General features: G+C 37.1%; 1 protein-coding gene across 1 annotated transcript in view; it reads left to right on the forward strand.

Annotated features, from left to right (window-relative positions):
- The window catches only part of NT5DC2 (5'-nucleotidase domain containing 2), a 40,939-nt gene that overhangs the window by 5,617 nt on the left and 13,856 nt on the right, over window positions 1-21,466 (forward strand). Inside the window, exons 2-9 of the mRNA XM_070738668.1 lie at window positions 3,931-4,115; window positions 5,649-5,723; window positions 7,286-7,341; window positions 9,100-9,193; window positions 17,836-17,964; window positions 18,391-18,451; window positions 19,238-19,340; window positions 20,550-20,651. Coding sequence (XP_070594769.1) covers window positions 3,931-4,115; window positions 5,649-5,723; window positions 7,286-7,341; window positions 9,100-9,193; window positions 17,836-17,964; window positions 18,391-18,451; window positions 19,238-19,340; window positions 20,550-20,651 — 805 coding nt within the window. The remainder of the gene's footprint in view (window positions 1-3,930; window positions 4,116-5,648; window positions 5,724-7,285; window positions 7,342-9,099; window positions 9,194-17,835; window positions 17,965-18,390; window positions 18,452-19,237; window positions 19,341-20,549; window positions 20,652-21,466) is intronic.

Consider the following 21,466-nt stretch of genomic DNA (forward strand, 5'->3'; position numbering starts at 1 on the left):
TGGAATTTAGTAGGTGACTTGAATGTTTTTGTATGTTTGTTCCTGAAATGTAAACAAGGTAACTTAGTGGCAAGATTTTAAGTGGACATTAGAATCAAATCTTGGCAAAATCACAGCATGAAGGAAATATTTCTAATAAAAGATGTATTTCTTTATTTCTTTATTTATGTATGTATGTATGTATGTATGTATGTATGTATGTATGTATGTATGTATTTATTTATTTATTTATTAAATTTGTATGCCGCCCCTCTCCGCAGACTCGGGGAGGCTAATTATATGTATTTGCAGGGGGGGCTGCTGCCCGGACGGGGGTTGGGACACAGTGGGGTAGCAAAAATGGAGCTCCACCCCAGAACACCCAATTTGCACTGAAAGAAAATGCAGGGTGTCCTGAATAAGCCATGCCCACAGTGTAGTAGTAAAAATTTTGGTAGCTCTTCACTGTGTATATGTTACATAATTTGGTAGAATAAAAACAATTGTTGTTTGGTATTTTAATGAAGCATCTATACCACTACCAGCATAGATAACCAAGGGTAAAAAAATTATTTCATTGACATCCTTGCTAGATAGATGCAAGGGGGAAAAATGATTTTATTCTGTTTGTTCTCCCCCTGCTCCCCAATATTAACAATAGGAAGTAATTATGCAATGTCTATTCCAGATCTGCTATGCCTTTCCTCTCCTGATACATATTTGCTATAAGATACTTATAATTTAACTGTAACATAATATGTAGCAATAGATTCGGAGATTTCATTACCTAACACAGTTTTCCATTTTTGCTCTATTCATAGAAATGTTTTCTGAACATGAGTAATTCTACTTCGTGGAATTTGTTTTTCATGAAACCACTTCATTGGACCACTGCAACTCTGAAACAGAGTTACAGTACTTTTTAAAAAACATATCTTCCTTCACTTGTTGTGAGCCGCCCCGAGTCTTCGGAGAGGGGCGACGTACAAATCCAAATAATAAATAAATAAATAAATAAATAAATAAATAAATAAATAAATAAATAAATAAATAAATAAATAAATAAATAAATAAATAAATAAATAAATAAATAAATAAATAATAAAAGCCTTATTATTCTGGGAAGCATTGTATTAACCGAAAAATTTGTCATGCCATGATGCGTATTTTTTTTACTCATCAATATAGCTGGAAGCTAATTGCATTCATAGTATTTTTCTTTCTGCCCTTGAAAAACCAAGTTGTTCAATAATAATGGGATTTTGAGGTTATATAATAATTGTAGGCAGAAAAATAACGTTCTTTGGTGCAATGATATTTGCAATATAAATACCATCTCCACAATTCTGACCTCTTAGCTAAGAAATGCAATACTTCTCATCTTCCCATTAGATATATACAGTGCAAGTACATATATTAGATATGTACTTGTAATAGAAAATGGATAAATGTATAAAGCTTGTAGAAAGCATTAACAAAGTAAAAATGGATGAAGGGATAATATTTTTATTGTACAATAAACAACTATTACTAACTATTTGTCAGTAAATATTTGTTAGCAGTAATCATATACAGTAGTCCCTCACCTATCGCTGGTGTTACGTTCCAGACCTGGCCGCGATAGGTGAAATCCGTGATGGGGAATTTATCGACTGATAGTACTTATTTAAGTATTTATATTGTAATTGTTTGGTAAGTTTTCATTGTTTTAAGTGTTTATAAACCCTTCCCACACAGTATTTATTTTAGATACAGTATTTAAATACAGTATTTACAATTTTAGATATATATATATTTTTAAAAAACCTGCCGATCGAGTTCGGCGGGCTGTTTAAATCTGCCAATCAACTTCCTCAGAAACCCGCGATGAAGTGAAGCCGCAGTAGGTGAAGCGCGGTATAGCGAGGGACTACTGTACTGTATTTTTCTGAGTATAAGACAAACCTTCCCCCCCGCTAAAACAGGATCGAAATGTTGGTGGGCCTGGTTTTTTTTGCAAAAACAAGATACACAGTGCATTTGGGAGGTCTGCAGAGTACTCCTGTGGGCTAGGGAAGATAAAATCTTAAACACCTGTGTGTCTTATAGTCCAAAAATTATGGCATATGGATATGGGTGACCTTGGGCAAGTCCCCTCTCGGCCCTAGGAAGGAGGCAGTGGAAAACCATGTCTAAAAACTCATGCCAATAAAACTTCAGGGATTAGTACAAGCAATCACCACTGTCAACACTGGAATCAACACTGGAGAGAGAGGGAGGGAGAGAGAGAGATAAAGATAGAGATTTTTTTTCTTTCATAGTAAACTAATAATAACCCAGTTACACAACTCTTGATCTTCACAGTGCAGGAGTGCAAATATAACAGTTACATAATTCCAGAGAAACCCTGTAACAAGGAAAATACTGTCCATTTATTATAAAGCAATTTTGGAATCCTATATAAATGAATATTCAAGTGGCAACAGTGAAGAGTATACCTGATATTCCTATTATCTCAAATAAAAAAGACTACTTCATATCTTCATGCCGCCCCGAGTCCGCGGCATACAAATCTAATAAATTATTATTATTATTATTATTATTATTATTATTATTATTATTATTATTATTACATCATAACACACATACCTTTCCTTTAGCTTTACAGGGTTAATCCCTATATGTGTAAAAAACCTGCAAGTTAACAATACAAACAAGGTTCTAATTTATATAAACCATCTATATGGCTGCCCATCTCAAAACAGGGGCACAAATAAAGTTCACTCACTGATCATACCATTAGTGATCAAAGAGTCATAAGGTTAGAAGGGTCCTCAGCCATCTTCTATTCCAAATCACTGCTCATGGCAGGAGTCTTATATTATTCCAGTCAAGTGATTGTCCAGTCTATTTTTGAAAATCTTCAGCGGATGCACCAACCACAACTCCAGGAGTCAAGCTATTCTATTGTTTAGTTGCTTTTGCTGTCAGAAGAAATATCTCCTTCTAGGTTGTATGTCTCTTTAACAAGCTTCCACCCGTTACTTCTTGTTCTGCCCTCTGGTGCACTAGAGAATAAAGGATTAGTTTAACTGGGAATCGTAATTTAAATATGAGGGATGTATAAAACAGGCAATACTTTTAAATGATTGTGTCTACAAAGACTATTTCAAGCATCAAGTGTACCTGGACATGATTTTTCTCCCTGTGCTGAATCTGCTTTCATAATTTTGGAACAAGGATTGTGAAAGAGCAGATACAGTTGGCTGAATCAGATAGGTTGAGCATTTAAGCAAATCTTTGGTAAGATTTGGTTTCCTATTGGACAACTAATCCCTATATAGTTATAAGAATTATCAACTGCTGGAGTAACTGTAACTCAATTTCTAATTGAAAATGTTGTTATATCTTCAAAGAGAAGATCCAACTAGAATAGAAAAACTTCAATAAACAGAATAGAAGGAAATGCAATTATTCTTCCGCCACCCCTTATGTAATAATGATAAGTGTAAATCCTGTTCCATTTCCAGATAAAATTAAGTACAGTGCCTAGATAGTGATTCTGTTTTTCCCTCATTCAAAATGTTTCCTGAAATGTTCTGTTCCTCCAAATGAAGTGTCCCTAGTTCCTCTGAAATACTTCTGAGGAGGGAAGGAAGGAGTAAAATTTTGCTCCTGACAGAGGAAAACAGAACTTGAGCTGATCCTTTGCAGTATTCAGCAAAAGTCTTTTGTTTTAGTTATTCCTTTTGATAATGAAATGCTTGAATTAGTTGAAATATTTATTCTGGGGCCATTTGTTTCGAAAGAAAATGTCAAATCTTGAATACTCAGTATGGTGAGGAAAGGAATATTTCACACACATACACATCCCCATTCTCTACCCCCCCATTTTTTTACACATGAACAGTTTTCCTGTGCTCCACCATCTTGAATCAAAGAAGTCCCTGTGTTTTTATTGTCTTGTTCCAGATCTGCTTCCACCAGGAGTTTGCAATCTTCTTAACCCCGCAGCTATCTATGCAAATAATGAGATTAGCTTGGGAGATGTTGAGATCTATGGCTTTGATTATGATTATACATTGGCACAATATTCAAACTTACTACATTCAAAGATATTCAATGCTGCCAGAGATATCCTAATTGAACAGTATAAGGTGAGTTTGCAATTCTCATCATCTCTTCTTGTGTGACGCTTGATCTGTAATAGATTGGGGCAGTATGGTGTGGAAGTGGCTTTAAGAGAAGTACTTTTTCTTCTTCTACATTTCATGACTTGTTTGTGCTTCTAGATTCTGACTTTATTTATTTATTTGATGTGGCTGATAAGCTGCCCAAGGGTGGGCCACCAATCTCAGCCCTACCGGAACACGCCGGGAGCGCACACATGTGCACCCCATTCCCAGTGCATGATTTAGCTTCTGCACATGCGCGGAAGCCAAATCTTGCACAAAGACGCACATACGTGTGATTTTTGGGTTTTTTTTGCTTCTGCACATGCGTGGAAGAAAAAAACCCCCAGAAATTGGAGAGAAGAGCTACCGGTCGTGAGCGACCAGCAAAACAAGGTAAGATCTGCTGGCAGGGGATGCCAGCCATCTATGTCCACGGCTCCGCTACTTCCCACAGCCCCGCCAGGTCGCATCATCCTGCCAGGCCATGCCACACTGCCAGCCCCCGCCGCCAGGCCCTGCCAGGCCCCTTTGCCAGCCCCCGCCACCCCAGGTAGCTTGACATCTTCTCTAATTTGCAACCAAAACTACCTTCATTCTATATCACATCTTTTATTTATTGGCAAATAATAAAATCTCATCTTCCAATGTTAATCAGCAAAAGTCACTTAAATCATACCAGAAATAAATAAATACACACACATAAACACCAGGGATAGGTTCCACTTACTTTCCCTACCGGTTTGCATCATGCTAGAAGTACACATGGAACACTCTGGGCAATACCAAGTCCTCTGTATTTCTGGAAGGGAATGCAAGGAGCTGTTTCCTTCATCAATTCCACTTTCCACCACAATTATTGGCTCTGCTAAAGGCAAAGCTGTCCTAGTCTACCATTATTCCTCGGAAATAGAAGTTAAAATGCCATTTAAATCAACCAATTATGAACGGCTTAAATACTCTATTTTCATAAACAAGATCATGATGTACAATATGTCTGACAAAGAATACCACATATACACATTCATGTCAAAGTTAAATAAAATACAAATAAAGGTATGAATATCAATGAATGAACTCTGAAAAGTTCCATGTAGTTGATGGAGATATACCCCCAAAAAGATGGACAATGGACAGTGAAAGTGATGAATCATTAATAAACCACCCCAATATGGGAGTAAATTTGGGGTGTGGAATATGGGAGGATATGGGAGTGAAAATGTATAAAAATGCTATATTCTGTACAGATTTTCCTCAGAGGAAAGTTCACATTTCTACTCTTAAGACATGTTTTTTTTTAAAAAAAAGACCAGGTTTTCCATCTCCTCTATACTTTTCCATACTTCTCTCTCTGCACTTGTCCAATGAGCTTAATGGTTCATTATAATCCTGGTCTAAAACTATGTTCTATGCAGTTTTCTGTTGCCTAGATTTTTAGCAGTTTTTAAATAAGCAAAATATAGCATGTATCCTAGTTTGGAAGAATATACTCATTCTTTCTAATGAAATGTTTTGTAGTACCCAGAGGGACTCAGGAAATACGAATACATTCCTGGTTTTGCCATAAGAGGGCTTCATTATGATGTGCACAAGGTGAGCGAACATGTGAATCTGTTTTCAATTAGTCTTTCACAGTACAGTATTTAGTAACATCATTTGGGTCCATGTGGAAACAAGAAACATTGAAATATCTGGTTAGTTTGTTACGTTACAGCAATTCTTGGAGAAATTAGGTATGGATGTGGGTTTACATATACACAGAGAAACAGTCATCCTTGAATTACAACAGCCATTCAGGACCAGAATTTCTATCACAATCATATAAGCAGAGGTCACTGCAGCTTTATAATAGTGAGTAAATCACCAAGAACCCAAAGCCCAATTAGGTTACTGCAGTGCAGTGGCCACAACTTTGCAGATCGGTCATAAGTTTCCTTTGTTCAGTGCCAGTACATAATTGAACAAGTGATCATAATCCTTGGGCTACCTAAAGCAGTGTTTCCCAACCTTGGCAACTTGAAGATATCTGGACTTCAACTCCCAGAATTCCCCAGCCAGCTGGCTGGGCAATTCTGGGAGTTGAAGTCTAAATATCTTCAAGTTGCCAAGGTTGGGAAACACTGACTGAAAGGACTTCTTTCTCCATAGTTACATAGTATGACAATCTAAACATGTTAATAAAGTCTGTGGAATATTCTTGTTTATGTATTAAGATTTTCTAAATTTCGCAGCTACATTTAGCATGTGTTTTTCCCCCCAAAAAAGAAAGAGGAACATGATGCTAATAAGGTCCAAAGTGGCTTGAACAATATGAGAAGGATGTTAGGAAAGTCTTTTTTCAGCATTTTGCAGCTTCAATTGCAATGATCTCTGTTAACAACATTAGGGTACTTTATCATGTTATTTTGTCCTTCTGCCAGCATTATTTTTGTCTCCAGTAGGGAATAATTACAACACTAACAAATACTTAAACATGGCTGACTCTACAGCATTTAAAAAGCATACACACATTTTCCTGAAAGTTAGAAGCAGGGTAGGACGTGGTGAGCTAAACATTTAAGCACTGCAAGTTACAAGTTAAGTTACAAGTTGCAAGTTAAGGAGTTACAAAAAATAACTTCAGAATGTTACCATTTAAAAGAATGGATCTTTCCTTTTTAGATAATTTAAAGTACAAGATGTTAGTATAACAGTTGTGAGAATCCCAATTTGTCTTACTGCAGAATTAAAACTGACTTTGGCTGTGAGCCGCCCAGAGTCCCTCGGGAGTTGGGCGGCTTACAAATTCAAGTAAATAAATAAATAAATCCCTGAAATTATGTAACGTTGCATATTGATGAGCTAGAAAGGTGCCTCTCTCTGCAAAAAAAAAAAGGAGTGTGTTGCTTCTATTTGAACAAAAATCCTCCCATCCTTTTCTTTCTTCAGTGGAAGTAGAAATAGTGTATGATTCTCTGCAGACATAAACAACAACCAAAATACCCCAACAACCACCACCAAGGGGGTTCCAACATGATATATATTTGTATCTGCCAATGTAGTTTTAAATGCATTGCCTTTGAAGAATAGTTTTGGTTGCAACATTCTTCTAACATTAAATTATTCAAGGTCAAAATATGAAATTTTTACCCAATAAATGTCTACCTTTCTTTTAGAGCCTTCTGATGAAGATTGATGCTTTCCATTATGTTCAATTGGGCACTGCCTATCAGTGAGTTTATGCACTTGTTATATGCACTTTCTTGAACTATTGACTTTCATAGAAGCAGCTGTTCTTTATGCAACATTTAGCATAGAAATCAGAAGCAAATATGGGTCACGGGTGATGACACAAGACTGTTTACTTGCTCCAGAGAAATGTCTTCAGTTGGTGAAGCCTGAGTGTTCTGGGAAAGCTTTCTGAACTCAGCTGCAGAGGAAACAGTACTGTGCCAAATTTAAAGGATCAATGACAACAATGTTGGGCATATCAGAACAAATTTAGCTACCAATATTAGGAGATTAATTGCTATCATATTACAACTCAGTTTGTATCGGAAATAAAACATTGTTTTTGTTATGATTCTTTGAGTCAAACGTGACTCAAATGACATATAAGCTGTCAGTTTTCTTGGCAGTGTTTTTTCAGAGGTTTTTCCCTAGTACCTCCTTGAAGACTCTATCCTGGAGTTATCCAGCAATTTCCATGCGTAAAGAAGGGCTAGAACCTGGGTCTCCCTGTCCCTATTCCTATTTTACTTAAACAACTACAACACCTTAGCTCTCTTAAAAAATCAAGAGTTCTATCAAAAGTATAGACCATTGAGCTTTCAAGTGAAGCTACTTCCTTTTTAAAATGTAGCTGTGGGATATGGAAGAATTTGCAAAACTAAATCCGTTTGCAGCATTACAATCCATGTTAGCTTTTACTTTGGAAATAGAATAGAATAGAATAGAATTCTTTACTGACCAATTGTGATTGGACACACAAGAATTTGTCCTTGTGTGCTATATATAACAGAATGCTATATATAACAAGACTGATAAGGTCTAGATCAGGGTTTCTTAAAATGGGGTTCTAGGACCCTTGGAGCTGTGCCAATATTCTGCAAGAGGTCCATGAAATCAAAATTATTTTCCAGCCTATATTAAAAAATAATACAATATTGAAATCCCTTCAAACAATCACGAGAAGCAGCATGACATCAAAATAAGTCCATCTTAATTTTTAATACTTTAAATATTGATTATATAAATAAAAACTCTTTTGGGATCCACCATGATGTTTAAAAAATGGGAAGAGAAAAAAGTTTAAAAACACTATCATAACTTTGAACAAAAGAGATATAAAAATTCATGATTTAAGGAAGCAGTATTTGCTAATGCAGCTGCATTTGAGTAATACTCTTCTGCCCTATTAATCTGCTTTTCTGCTTTGGTTAAAAATTAGCTCAGTGTAGAAAAATTAACCCCTTTTCTCTTACAACCTTAGCTTATGTAGTTCTTTGTATATTTTGAAGACATTTTCTCTATTGGCAACTTTTCTTATAATAATGAAATATTTAAATTTCGGGCTCTCTTAGATTGGCTTAGATTTCCTTTTCTTCAGAAACTTGAGTTCAATTAACATTAATAATATTAGAAAGTCACTTAGGTCAATGGACAGCACTGAATTTTAAACAAAATGTTTACCACTGGTCTTCATTAATATCTTGATAAGAGCTAAATTATGTCAATTCACTTGCACAACTTCTATTCAGATTCATTGCCCATAAAAATAAATAATTCTCTGAATCAAATTCAGCATCTTGAGGTTTTGTGAACCTGCATGTTTTCTTCGCAATGACTTCTTTTGAGGTGCTTTTGAGTAGGATAATACAACTGTCTTAAAAAGCACACACATACACACCAAATATTGTAGGATAATATGAGTTTAGGTGTCTATTAAATTTTAGTATTTTCTTGACTGAATTATTTAATTTGTTTTTAGGGGGCTAAATCCAGTGCCTGATGAAGAAGTTATTGAAATGTATGGTGGAACCCAACATATCCCATTATATCAGATGAGTGATTTTTATGGCAAGGTAAAGTAAATACACTTTACTGACAATTTATTATATTTAAATGAATTAAATGCTGAAAATTTATTCAGATCATCTTACCAGATCACAAATTCAATAGGAAAAATGTTAATATCTTCCTAACATTGCAAAAGACAGTATCAACAGTAATAGTTACAAACATATTTAACTATCTTTTTAAAATCCATCAATTCAATATATTAAAGTTCTATCTGCTGATTTCTTTCTAGAATAAACAATGGTTATTAGTTCCCCACAGTTTGTACAAAGGTACATCAATAATAATCATGTATTGTTTACAGTGAGTATTTTCTATTTTGTAACCCAAACTTCAGTAAAGTGGGTTTTTCCCCCTTAAATTATCCAGGCTCACAAAAGATAATTGTTGTTTCACTGTAAATATGAAAAATCTGACCTACAAGTCCATGTTTTTGTGTTTTGTTTATTCCTTTGTTTTGCTGCCATTGTGGCTTTCAAGCACTTAATCTCAGATTAAGTCTTTGCAACTTCCATTGAAGATTTATAAATACAAAGAAGCCTGGTATATGTACTATGCACAGCTCCAATGACATCATTTTTCTTCAGTTTTATTGTTTAGATTCATTAGTGCCATGAGTGGTGGCACTACTCAATAATGGGAATAAAATAATAATAAAAGCTTTATTTATCTGCCTCATTCTATTGTGAGTTGAAAAAATAGTTCGGAAGACAATAAACTATGTAGAATTTATTGTCAATGGCAAAGTAACATGGTTATCTCCTCTATATAGAATATCTTTTTCCCCCTTTCACGTAATATCAGTTTTAATTTAATATAATGTAGGACGTTTTCATTTTTACAACAAATACATCCTAAATAATTAAGTTAACTCTTTCACTGGCTCATTGTTTTCTGTTTTCTGTTAAAATATGTAAAATTGGACTAATGAGTTACTTTTTACTTTTGTGATGTTAATAAAATAACACATGCTTCTGTTGTCCTTGGACTATCTTTAACCATATGTGATCATTTGGTCTATGAACCTGAACTTGGAAACCACCCAGTGTCATCAGAATTTCTCTGTATTTTAACTGGATCCACCCCTTATAAATAGCATTCTGCCTTGCCAAATTTTGGGTTGCACTGTGTGTATGATATTCTGTATACACAGAAATGCCCATAGTTTAAAGAGCGACAGATTTTACTGTTTAATTCAAAACAAGTGCTTCTGAACAGAGAGCTTATGGTATTATAAAATATATTGTTTCACTGGTTGTCCTCACTGTTAGGAAGTTTCTCTTTAATTCCAGTTTGCTTTTTCTCCTTCATTAGTTTCCATCCATTATTTCTTGTCTTGCCTTCTGGAGCTTTGAAAAATAAATTGGCCCCCTCTTCTTTGTGGCAGCCCCTCAAATACTGGAATACTCCTATCATGTAAAACTTAGTCCTTCTTTTTTTAGACTGGCCATGCCCAATTCCTGCTACTGTTGTTCGTATGTTTTTGTCTCCAGGCTCTTAGTTGTTCTTTGCCTTTTTTTCCAAAGTCTCAACATCTTTTTTTCAAATGTGATTAAAACTAGTCGCAGTATTCCGCCTGTGGTCTTTCTTAAGATTTATAAAGCGATAATAAGACCATGTGAGTTTGATTTTATGCCTGATTGTACAACCAAGGATTGTGTTAGCTTTTTACTTCTGCCACACACTGCTGGCTCATGTTTAAGTGATTGACCACTAGGACTCCAAGGTCCCTTACAATTACTGATTAACACCTAATCTGTACTTGTTTTCCTACATAGATATGAAACTGTGCTTTTATCCATGGTTTTATCCATGGTAAATTTCATGTTGTTGGGTAGGACCCGTTGTTCAAGCCTGTCAAGATCTTTTTGGATACTGAGCTTGTCTTCTAGAGTATTGGTTGTTATGGTCCACTTAATGTCATCTGCAAATTTGATGAATTCCCCTTCTATTTTCTCATCTAAGTCATTTTTAAAGGAATATTGGGCCTAAGGCAGAACCTTGTGGTACCCCAATGTTTACTTCCCTCCATGGAGATATAGTACCATTAAGGACTATTCATTGAGTACAATTTGTCAGCCAGTTATAAATCCATCTGGTGATGATGCTGTCTATCCCACATTTTTCTAGTTCACCAAGTATTTCATGACCATTCTAGTCATAATTGTTAGGTGAATCACTGTAGTTAAGTTGTAACACAGTTCTTAAATGAATCTCACTTCTCCATTGGATGCTGCAATGGTTTGTTTATGAGAAGGTTGCAAAAGTAATACGTAATCCTAACACAAAATAACCATCATAAATATATACCAGCTACCAAGCATCCAAATTTTGATCACGTTACCATAGGATGCTGCAATGGTTGTAAGTGTGAAAAAAACTCATTAGTCACTTTTCCTGTGCTGCTGTAACTTCAGTCATTAAATAAATGGCTGCATGTTGAGCACTATGTAAAATAGAAACAATATGGAAATGTCAAAATGCAAGACAGCAATTTGAAGTGCTCTTGTAAAACAACATGAAAAGGGCAAGTGTCAAAAGCTGTATCAAAAGGTATTTTTAGCATTTGCTTAAGGTGACCAGATTTCCCAATTTCTGCATGACAGTCTTGCTTTTTGTCAATTTTTCCTGCGTCCCACAGGGTTTTTTAGAAGTCCCAATTTTTTGACATATCAGCCGGCAGCTTGAACATCGGCTAGAGATTGCGTTGGAGCTGCTTGCCATGTGATCGGATGGCTTGAAGGGATCGGCTGGCAAGCAGCTCAGCTTCCGCCCTGGGGGGCTGGAATGGGCACCGGGGACGTTGATGCTGCTAAAGAGCTGCTAACGCTGTTGCTCCTCAGCCTGCCTGAACAGCCGACACCGCGCCCCCTCGCAGGGAAAGAGAGTGAGAGACAGGATGGGTGGGGTGGCTGGTGAGTCCCGGGTGGCTTCCCATAGAAGCCAATGCAGTGCACCCACCATCCTGGCCCTCTTTTTCATTAGGGGCTCCTGCTGCTCGGGGGTTCATCAGCGGGGCACCAGGTGCTCTGTCGATGATCCTGTCTGGCGGCTGCGTGGAGGAGTGCACTTAGCAGGTCCGAGTGTCATGAAAGAGAGAGAGAGAGAAAGGGAGGGAGGAAGAGAGAGAGAAAGAGAGAAAGAGGGAGGGAAGGAGTGAGAGAGAGAGAAAGAGAGAGAGAAAAGAGAGGAAGGGAGAGAAAGAAAGAAAGAAAGAAAGAGTAAGAGGCACAAAGGAAGAGAGAGATAGAGAGAAAAAAGATAGGAAGGGAGAGAGAAAGAGAGAGGGAGAGAGAGAAAGAGAAAGAGAGAAAGGGAGGGAAGAAGAGAGAGAAAGAGTGAGAGGGGGATGGAGGGAAGGAAATAGAAAGAAAGAGAAGGGGAGGAAGAGAGAGAGAAACACAGAGAGAGAAAAAAGAGAGAGGAAGGAAGGAAAAAAGAGAGAGAGAAAGATGGAGGGAGGGAGAGAGAAAGGGAGGGAGGAAGAGAGAGAGAGAAAAAGAGAAAGATATATTTTTTCCCTCCATATTCACCAAATTTTTAATCAAGGACACGCACACACGGTCAATGGTGTCCCTCTTTAGCAATGTTAAAATTTGGTCACCTTATATTTTATTATTTATTTATTTATTATTTAGATTTGTATGCCGCCCCCCTCCGCAGACTCGGGGCGGCTCACAACAGAAATACAGCAATCATAACAAATCCAAATAATTTAAAATATTTAAGAAGATTTAAAAAGAACCCCATTTACTAACAAACACACACACAAACATACCATGTATAAATTGAACATGCCTGGGGGAGATGTTTCAGTTCCCCCATGCCTGACGGCAGAGGTGGGTTTTAAGGAGTTTACGGAAGGCAGGGAGAGTAGGGGCAGTTCTAATCTCTGGGGGGAGTTGGTTCCAGAGAGTCGGGGCCACCACAGAGAAGGCTCTTCCCCTGGGGCCCGCCAACCGACATTGTTTAGTTGACAGGACCTGGAGAAGGCCCACTCTGTGAGACCTTATCGGTCGCTGGGATTCGTGTGGCAGAAGGCGGTCTCGGAGATATTCTGGTCCAGTGCCATGAAGGGCTTTAAGGGTCATAACCAACACTTTGAATTGTGACCGGAAATTGATCGGCAGCCAATGCAGACTGCGGAGTGATGGCGAAACATGGGCATACCTAGGTAAGCCCATGACTGCTCTCGCAGCTGCATTCTGCACGATCTGAAGTTTCCGAACACTTTTCAAAGGTAGCCCCATGTAGAGAGCATTACAGTAGTCGAACCTCGAGGTGATGAGGGCATGAGTGACTGTGAGCAATGAATCCCGGTCCAAATAGGGCCGCAACTGGTGCACCAGGCGAACCTGGGCAAATGCCCCCCTCGCCACAGCTGAAAGATGGTTCTCTAATGTGAGCTGTGGATCGAGGAGGACGCCCAAGTTGCGGACCCTCTCCGAGGGGGTCAATGACTCCCCCCCCAGGGTGATGGACGGACAGATGGGATTGTCCTTGGGGGGCAAAACCCACAGCCACTCCGTCTTATCTGGGTTGAGTTTGAGTCTGTTGACACCCATCCAGGCCCCAACAGCCTCCAGACACCGGCACATCACTTCCACTGCTTTGTTGACTGGACATGGGGTGGAGATGTAAAGCTGGGTATCATCAGCGTACTGATGATACCTCACCCCATGCTCTTGGATGATCTCACCCAGCGGTTTCATGTAGATATTAAATAGCTTTGCTTGCTCAAATATTTTATCATTACAGAATGTTAAATTATATGTTATAAAGTATATAAATTTTAGGCTGATATGGTATTTTGTATGGATGTACTTTGTGAAAAGAATGATTATTATTTATTAGATTTGTATGCCGCCCCTTTCCCAAGACTCGGAGCGGCTATGATGGCCGGGATGTAAATTTTGTTGGTTAATTTATTTTTGTATTAAGCTGCATGAAGCACACAGATTTCTTATCTCCCTGTTTTCCTTTGGCCAGCCCCTTTGATAAGTTCAGGGATTTGCAGACAATCATAATATTTAAAAAGAAAAAGCCAAGCCAGGTTTTGATAGCTATCAGCAAAATGGGTATACGGCTGCCAATGTAACTAATATTTGGCTTTCATTACAAATGGAGAAACATGAATTTTATTTATTTATTAAATTTATATGCTGCCAGCTCACTGTCAAGTGACACTGGGTGACTTACAAAATTGCAAGAGCAATAGTTAGAAACATTAAAACATTTAATATTAAAACTAAATGTTTCTTGAATTCATTTATTCATATTTATTCAATTATTAAATGAATTAAATGAATCAGGTAGACATGGGCCACCTAAATGAAAGGCAAAAAGCAGTCATTGCACAAAGCTCAGAGACAAAGTCACAAACATTTCAAAATCCAGCAAACCAAGTGGCTGATGATTGTAAAAAATTATTTATTTATTAGATTTGTATGTCGCCCCTCTCCGTAGACTCGGGGCAGCTCACAACAGCAATAAAAGAATATACAACAAATCTAATAATTTAAAAGTCACTAAAAAACCCCTTATTAAAAAGCAAAAACATACACACAAACATAACCATGCATAAACTGTATAGGCCCGGGGGAGATGTCTCAATTCCCCCATGCCTGATGGCAGAGGTGGGGGAGCTGGTTACAGAGGGTCAGGGCTGCCACAGAGAAGGTTCTTCCCCTGGGTCCCGCCAAACGACATTGTTTAGTCGACGGGACCTGGAGACGGCCAACTCTGTGGGACCTAACCGGTCTCTAGGATTCGTGCGGCAGAAGGCAGTCCCAGAGATATTCTGGTCCAATGCCATGAAAGGCTTTATAGGTCATAACCAACACTTTGAATTGTGACCGGAAACTGATCGGCAACCAATGCAGACTGCGGAGTGTTGGTGTGATATGGGCACATTTAGGGAAGCCCATGATTGCTCTCGCAGCTGCATTCTGCACGATCTGAAGTTTCCGAACACTTTTCAAAGGTAGCCCCCAAATTCAACTAACTAAACAAATCACTATATTAATAATTTGCACATTTATGCACTTTCAATACGAGTGATCCTTATATTGGCGGGGTGAAATGGGGGAAGCAACCTAGTAAAAAGTCATAAAACTGACATTTTTTAAAATGCCAGAGCTCAGAGTTCAGAAGGCTTGCAATTACTGTCTCAAGACAGTAAAACTATAGGAATGTGCCTGGCTGATTGGTATGTTTATTTTCTCAATTAGCAGTGCCTTTTGCCTTGGGAAAAAAACCATAACAGTGATGGCATTAGTTCTTTTGTCTTGTTAATGTGCCGACTGAACATGGGAATGAAATAGAGAACTAGAGTTTCTCAAAGCAAGCATGTTGGTTATATCAGCAGCTCAGCCTGAGAAACATAAAGCAGGATATCTATTAAGCATGGGAAAGGCAGGAAAAAGAAGCCAGGGATTTAAATCAAAAGAGGACATAAGAAGGAACTTGCTCTCAGTTGACAGAATAATCGTCTAGTTTTATCCTAGTTTGTACTGAAAAGTCTTATTTAGTTGCTTTATGGCAGTCTCTACTCGCAGTCACTCATGCCCTTATCACCTCGAGATTGGACTACTGCAATGCTCCTTTGAAGAGTGTTCGGAAACTACAAATCATGCAAAATGCAGCCTTGCGAGCTGCCATGGGCCTTCCTAGGCATGCATGTTTCTCCAACACTCCACAGTCTGCATTGGTTGCCGATTGGTTTCCGGACACAATTCAAAGTGTTGGTAATGACTTATAAAGCCCTACATGGCATCAGGCCAGATTATTTGTAGGACCGCCTTCTGCCATATGAGTCCCTGCAACTGGTTACGTCTCAAAGAGTCGGCCTTCTCCCGGTCCCGGCAACTAGACAATGTCACTTGGTGGGGTCTAGGGGAAGAGCCTTCTCTGTGGGGGGCCCAGCACTCTGGAATCAGTTCCCCCCAGAGATTCGCATTGTTCCCACCCTCCTTCCCTTCCACAAGAGTCTTAAGATTAATCTATGACGCCAGGCATGAGGTAATCAGATCCTAGCCCCCTCACGGACAAATGTTATGTGTGATTATTGTCTGAATGAGTATAATTGATTTTTAAACAAAATTGGGGATCTTAGATTAGTTTTAATTAATTGGATTTAGCCTTTGTTTTTCATTGTTTCCTTTTATATGTTGATAGAGTCCTTGGAGAGAGGTGGCATATCAATCAATCAGTCAATCAATCAATCAAATAAATAAATAAATAAATAATTTTTTTTGGGTAATTTCTCTCACCCAACTAAAGAACAACTCAGGGTTTATTTGAATAGATTCTCTTGAAAATCCAGAGAATTCTGGATTCTTATATCATTTCTAACTAGTTGATGTTTCAAATGCTTTATATTCTAATTCATATTTTGCCATTTAGATTTTAAAATGCTTTATATGTTAATGTTTTGTTATATATATTACATACCTGTACCCGTGAAAATCTACGAAAACATATATAATCCAGTCAATTTTTTCTGTTAGTTGAATAGCTGATAGACTAATTACCTCACCTGTTATTATCCTTGGAAGGTGAAAAGTAAAATGCAAGCCCCCCCCCCCCCCCACCAAAAAAAAAAAAATCACTGTATTCTCTAGCCAGAGCTCAATATGTTTTAAGTTTTGTTCCACTGAAACATGGAAAAGTTGAGCTATATTTTGCTCCAGTGGAAAATAGCCGGCAGGAAAGGTTGGTGGAATATTTTGAAGGAACTGCTCTTGTATTTTTTCTGCATTTCAATCCAAGTGTGTTTTTCATTTCTTGCACTATATTAGTTCTGAGATCATTTAAAATTATTTTCAATAGCAAGAGGAAAAAATCCTGGGAAGATGCTTTTTTGTACTGTAATTATTTTAAACTTTCAACTCTAGTAAGGAGATTGAGAACTAACATTGTAGGCATTTAAACATTTTCTACAATTTAGTAAAAGAGTTTTCTGGATGTGTATAATATACTGTTTCATATTTATTGGCTATACTTGAGAAAGGGCTGTAATGTAATAGACATGCATACTATGGCATTAAAATTATTTGTTGCTGGAACAGAGGCATAAAAGCAGTTCAAATAAACCTAGTAACAAAAAAAAGATGCTGGATCCAAAATTAGCTTTGGAATTTGGAGTTTAATGAAAGGGAACATTATTTAATCTTCTAAACCTTTAATGGTTGGGCTTTCTGGGTGATTAATTCATGGAACTAATGTACGTATTTCTAATTATTTCCCAATATAAAAAGACGAACTTACAGAGAAATCACATATTCTTTAGATCAGCCCTGAGTTTTGCTGGAAGAAAAAATAGTTTTGGAAGTATTTTATATTTCTAATAGAAAAACCTGTGTCAAGTATCCAGTAATCAAAAACATCTAATTCTTTTGTAATCTAATTTTATGAGTCTTTCATAAGTACGGCATATTTAAATTTATGAATGGAATGCTGCAGGGGCTGATTCTAAATGAATAACAAAGCCAAGAATATCTTTTGCTATGCTGTAAAAAAAGAAGGTGGTATTTATACATGAATTTTACAAGAGTGAGCATTTATCTTGAATAACATCACATTTTGTTGTCTATCCCACAATTCAATATGTTTTTAAATAGTAATAATATTTTGTTTTTCTGAGTAGGGTCCATCGATCAAACAATTTATGGACATTTTCTCTCTTCCTGAAATGACCTTACTTTCATCAGTAACTGACTACTTCATGACTCACAATATTGAGTATGACCAAGTTCATCTTTTCAAGGACGTAACTGTAAGTATAATTCTTCTAGAACATAAAAGATAAAAAAAATAATAATATTGTTTGCTCAATTTTACGTCAGAAGCATCAAGTTGCTTTCTGGGTTGAAAGGATTGGCTGGTGACCTCACTGTTGCCTGGGGGATTCCCCATTGGGGACCCCTTTCATGTCCCCATTAATGTGCCTACTTAAGTGGTACCTATCTATCTACTTGTGATTGCACAGGCCAGCAGGAGCTGGAGCAAACGACGAGAGCTAACCCCATCACAAATAGCACTTGGATCTCAAACATGGAATCACTGATCATGAACCCAGTATGCTAACCACATGAGCTATCATGGTCCCTAATAAATATTGTTTGGACTGGTCTTTTTGGTAACTTTGTAACAACACACAACACCAAGAAAACTAACACCTAATTTCTTTTCCCAATTTTAGGATGCTATTAAAGATGTCCATGTGAAAGGAATGATGTACAAATGGATTGGAAAGGACATGGGTCAGTGAAGTCCTATCTTTTAATTGTGAATAAGAATGAGTACCACACGTAATGGTTTTAAATCAGGGTAGTGAAACTTTATGTATATTATCTTGTGGCTAGTCAACCAGATCCATATTCCATCAGGAGGTAGAACCAAAACAACAAAAACTTTCTTTTCTTCATCTTGCGTATACTTATTAGCATTCCTATCTGTGACCACAAAGATGTTTCTATGTAACTATTTGATTTGTTAATGTCTTTATAGAAAGAGTTAGCTAATTGAAAGAAAGAAAGGGTTTCTTTTCTCCCTAACAGAATTACTGTACACTGCAATTTATGTATAAAAAAATCTTCATCCAATAACTACATTCGTAATATTTTTAATCATATTGTTTTAGACATTGAAGATTAGAAAGACCGTGAACCCAATGGATCCTTTCCTGGGCTTCAGAACATATGTGAGCAATCAAGTCTAGTTCAAAAGATGGATTGCCTCATCTCACATGCAATAATTTATTCATCTGAGTTATGTCAGTTACTGACGTTTTATTTGTATATTGCCCACAATTATTTTATATCACCTAATTGTCACTTTCCGGTTGGCAAAAAAAAAAGTGAGTTGAGAGCAGAGATGTAGAAAAAGGAACTCTTGGGCCTGTCAATCCTTCCTTCTTTGGATAACTTCCATACTTTCTGTAGATGAATTATTTCACTATCGCTGGGTGAAATGTAACTAAATTGTATCTTTTACCACTGTAATATACAAAAGTTTATAGTATGCTTAGCTTCACCTGTTTCTTGCAGAGAAATATATTCTTCATGGAGATGAAACATATGCTGTCTTAAATAGACTGGTTAACAACAATAAAAAACTCTTTCTCATCACCAACAGTCCTTTTAGTTTTGTGTAAGTATTAACTTGCATACATTCATCTTGATGAAATGATCAGTCATGTGCAGACATAAAGAAAGAAGTAGGAAGACTGAAAATGTTCAGTAAAGATAGCTTATCTTAATAGCATCATACGATTCAGTGACCTATTAATACTTTTGCACATTCTCATACAATCCTGTGTTAAAATCTAATTCTCAATTGTAAAGATGTCGTGTATTTTAAAGTTGAACCCTTTATTTCCCAAACATTCAACATTATAGCATGCTGAGGCCATAATGTGCTATAATGTTAGAAGATCTCTATATGTTTTTTCATATCTCAGCCTTCTCTCTCTCTAATTAAAGTTTCATATTAAAAAAAAAACCCTGAAGAGAGCTACTAGTGCTCTAGGAAATTATTAGGTCTCTAATATTCTGGAATACCTAATATCCTGCTTCTCATAAGATGATATGGTCTCACATTCTAAGAGGTTATGGAACAGTTGTAAAAAAAAGAAGAAAGAAATATAAAACATTAATGTTGTTCTTAGTAAATATTATGGGAATATTTAGAGACATATAAAACAGTCGCCGCCCCTCTCCGAGTCTGCGGAGAGGGGCGGCATACAAATCTAAACAAACAAACAAACAAACAAACAAACAAATAAATAAATAAATAAATAAATAAATAAATAAATAAATAAATTCTTTATTTTATCTGATTGCGGGACAACTCCTAACATGCCTTAGATCAAAGACAATATTTATTCAGTGCCTACATTATTTAGTTATCTATAATCCTACAAATTGGTTCTTTAAATAATCCCTATAAGCATCCCAGGGTTATTGATGGTCATTACATAATGTTTCTAACAGCGGGATTGATAGTAAATCCTGGCTGCATAGGCCAAATCCACTAGCGGTAACTCATTTTCTAATCCTAGAAAAAGAAGGAGGCTTTGAACTTTGCCTAAGAATTTTTTTGGAACAAAGCGTGCTCTTTCCAAATACTTATAAAGTTAAGCATGACATGTGGCCCAAGATGCCATTCTCTGCTAATCTCCAAATTGATGAAAAGCCGCATATTCTTACCAGCTAACAAACCTAGTTAGGAACCGTGCTGCTTGCTTTGTGCACTAAATGACACATAATGAGAAATACTGTATGAAGCAAGTCTGAGATTAGTTATTGTTTTGCTTAAGAAACTGAAGTTACTTACATTTCCCTACTGTTTTGCCAATAGCGATAAAGGGATGAAATACATGGTTGGCAAAAACTGGCAGGACCTTTTTGACATTGTCATTGTGCAAGCAGAAAAGCCCAGTTTCTTTACCGATAAGCGAAAGTAAGTATATTGGTTGTATTACATTTTCTGCCATTAATAATTAGCTGCCTCTAAAGCAGAACAGGTCCCCAAATGTACCATATCACGATGCTATGCCATGGCTATTATCCTAGCGCCATCTTGTGGGAGGGAGGAATTAATTTTGCAAGTGGTATGATTTTAAGGAGTAGATGCCAAGTTACTCTGTACAATTAAAATCTCGCCTGGTCAGCTCCCACTTCTAAAACTGTCTTCCAGATTTTGTGTAAGCATATTAAATTGTTTCCCAGCCTCATGAGAAGAATGTTGAGGCCTTTTCTTCTTTTTATGATGCTTTAATCCTTTGCTTTGGGGTGAAATCAGGGCGACTGAGTGGAGCTGAACATTCACTGACCGTATGCCTTTCCTGATTCCTACACAGAGCTCACAGCAGATGTTTTCTCTTTGCACCCCAACAGAGAAACATCTGCTGCTGCCTCTCAAAACCTTCTGAGTGGGAGGCATGTGTCTTCACCTCGAGGCCACTGCGCAGCTGATATTAAGGCTTTATTATTCTCTATAATGATAGACACTAAACATAAAATTTTACCAACAGAAAATTCAAGCTATTCTGGTTGTTATTTATTCATGTGTCTGCTTATTTTTTATTTGGGGATGGGTGTGTGTATGTGCGTGCATGCATGTAATGTAGCATCGAGGATGTAGTGTGAAATTTCGCAAAATACTGCTTTGAGTGTGGAGCTGCTATTTTGAACACAAGTAAGCCATTTGCCGCAGAGGGAAAGTGTTTCAAGCCTCAGAGAAAACACTTATGAGTTCAAGAATATATTGTTTTG

Source organism: Erythrolamprus reginae, chromosome 2, assembly GCF_031021105.1.
Source record: "Erythrolamprus reginae isolate rEryReg1 chromosome 2, rEryReg1.hap1, whole genome shotgun sequence".
NCBI lineage: Eukaryota > Metazoa > Chordata > Lepidosauria > Squamata > Dipsadidae > Erythrolamprus > Erythrolamprus reginae.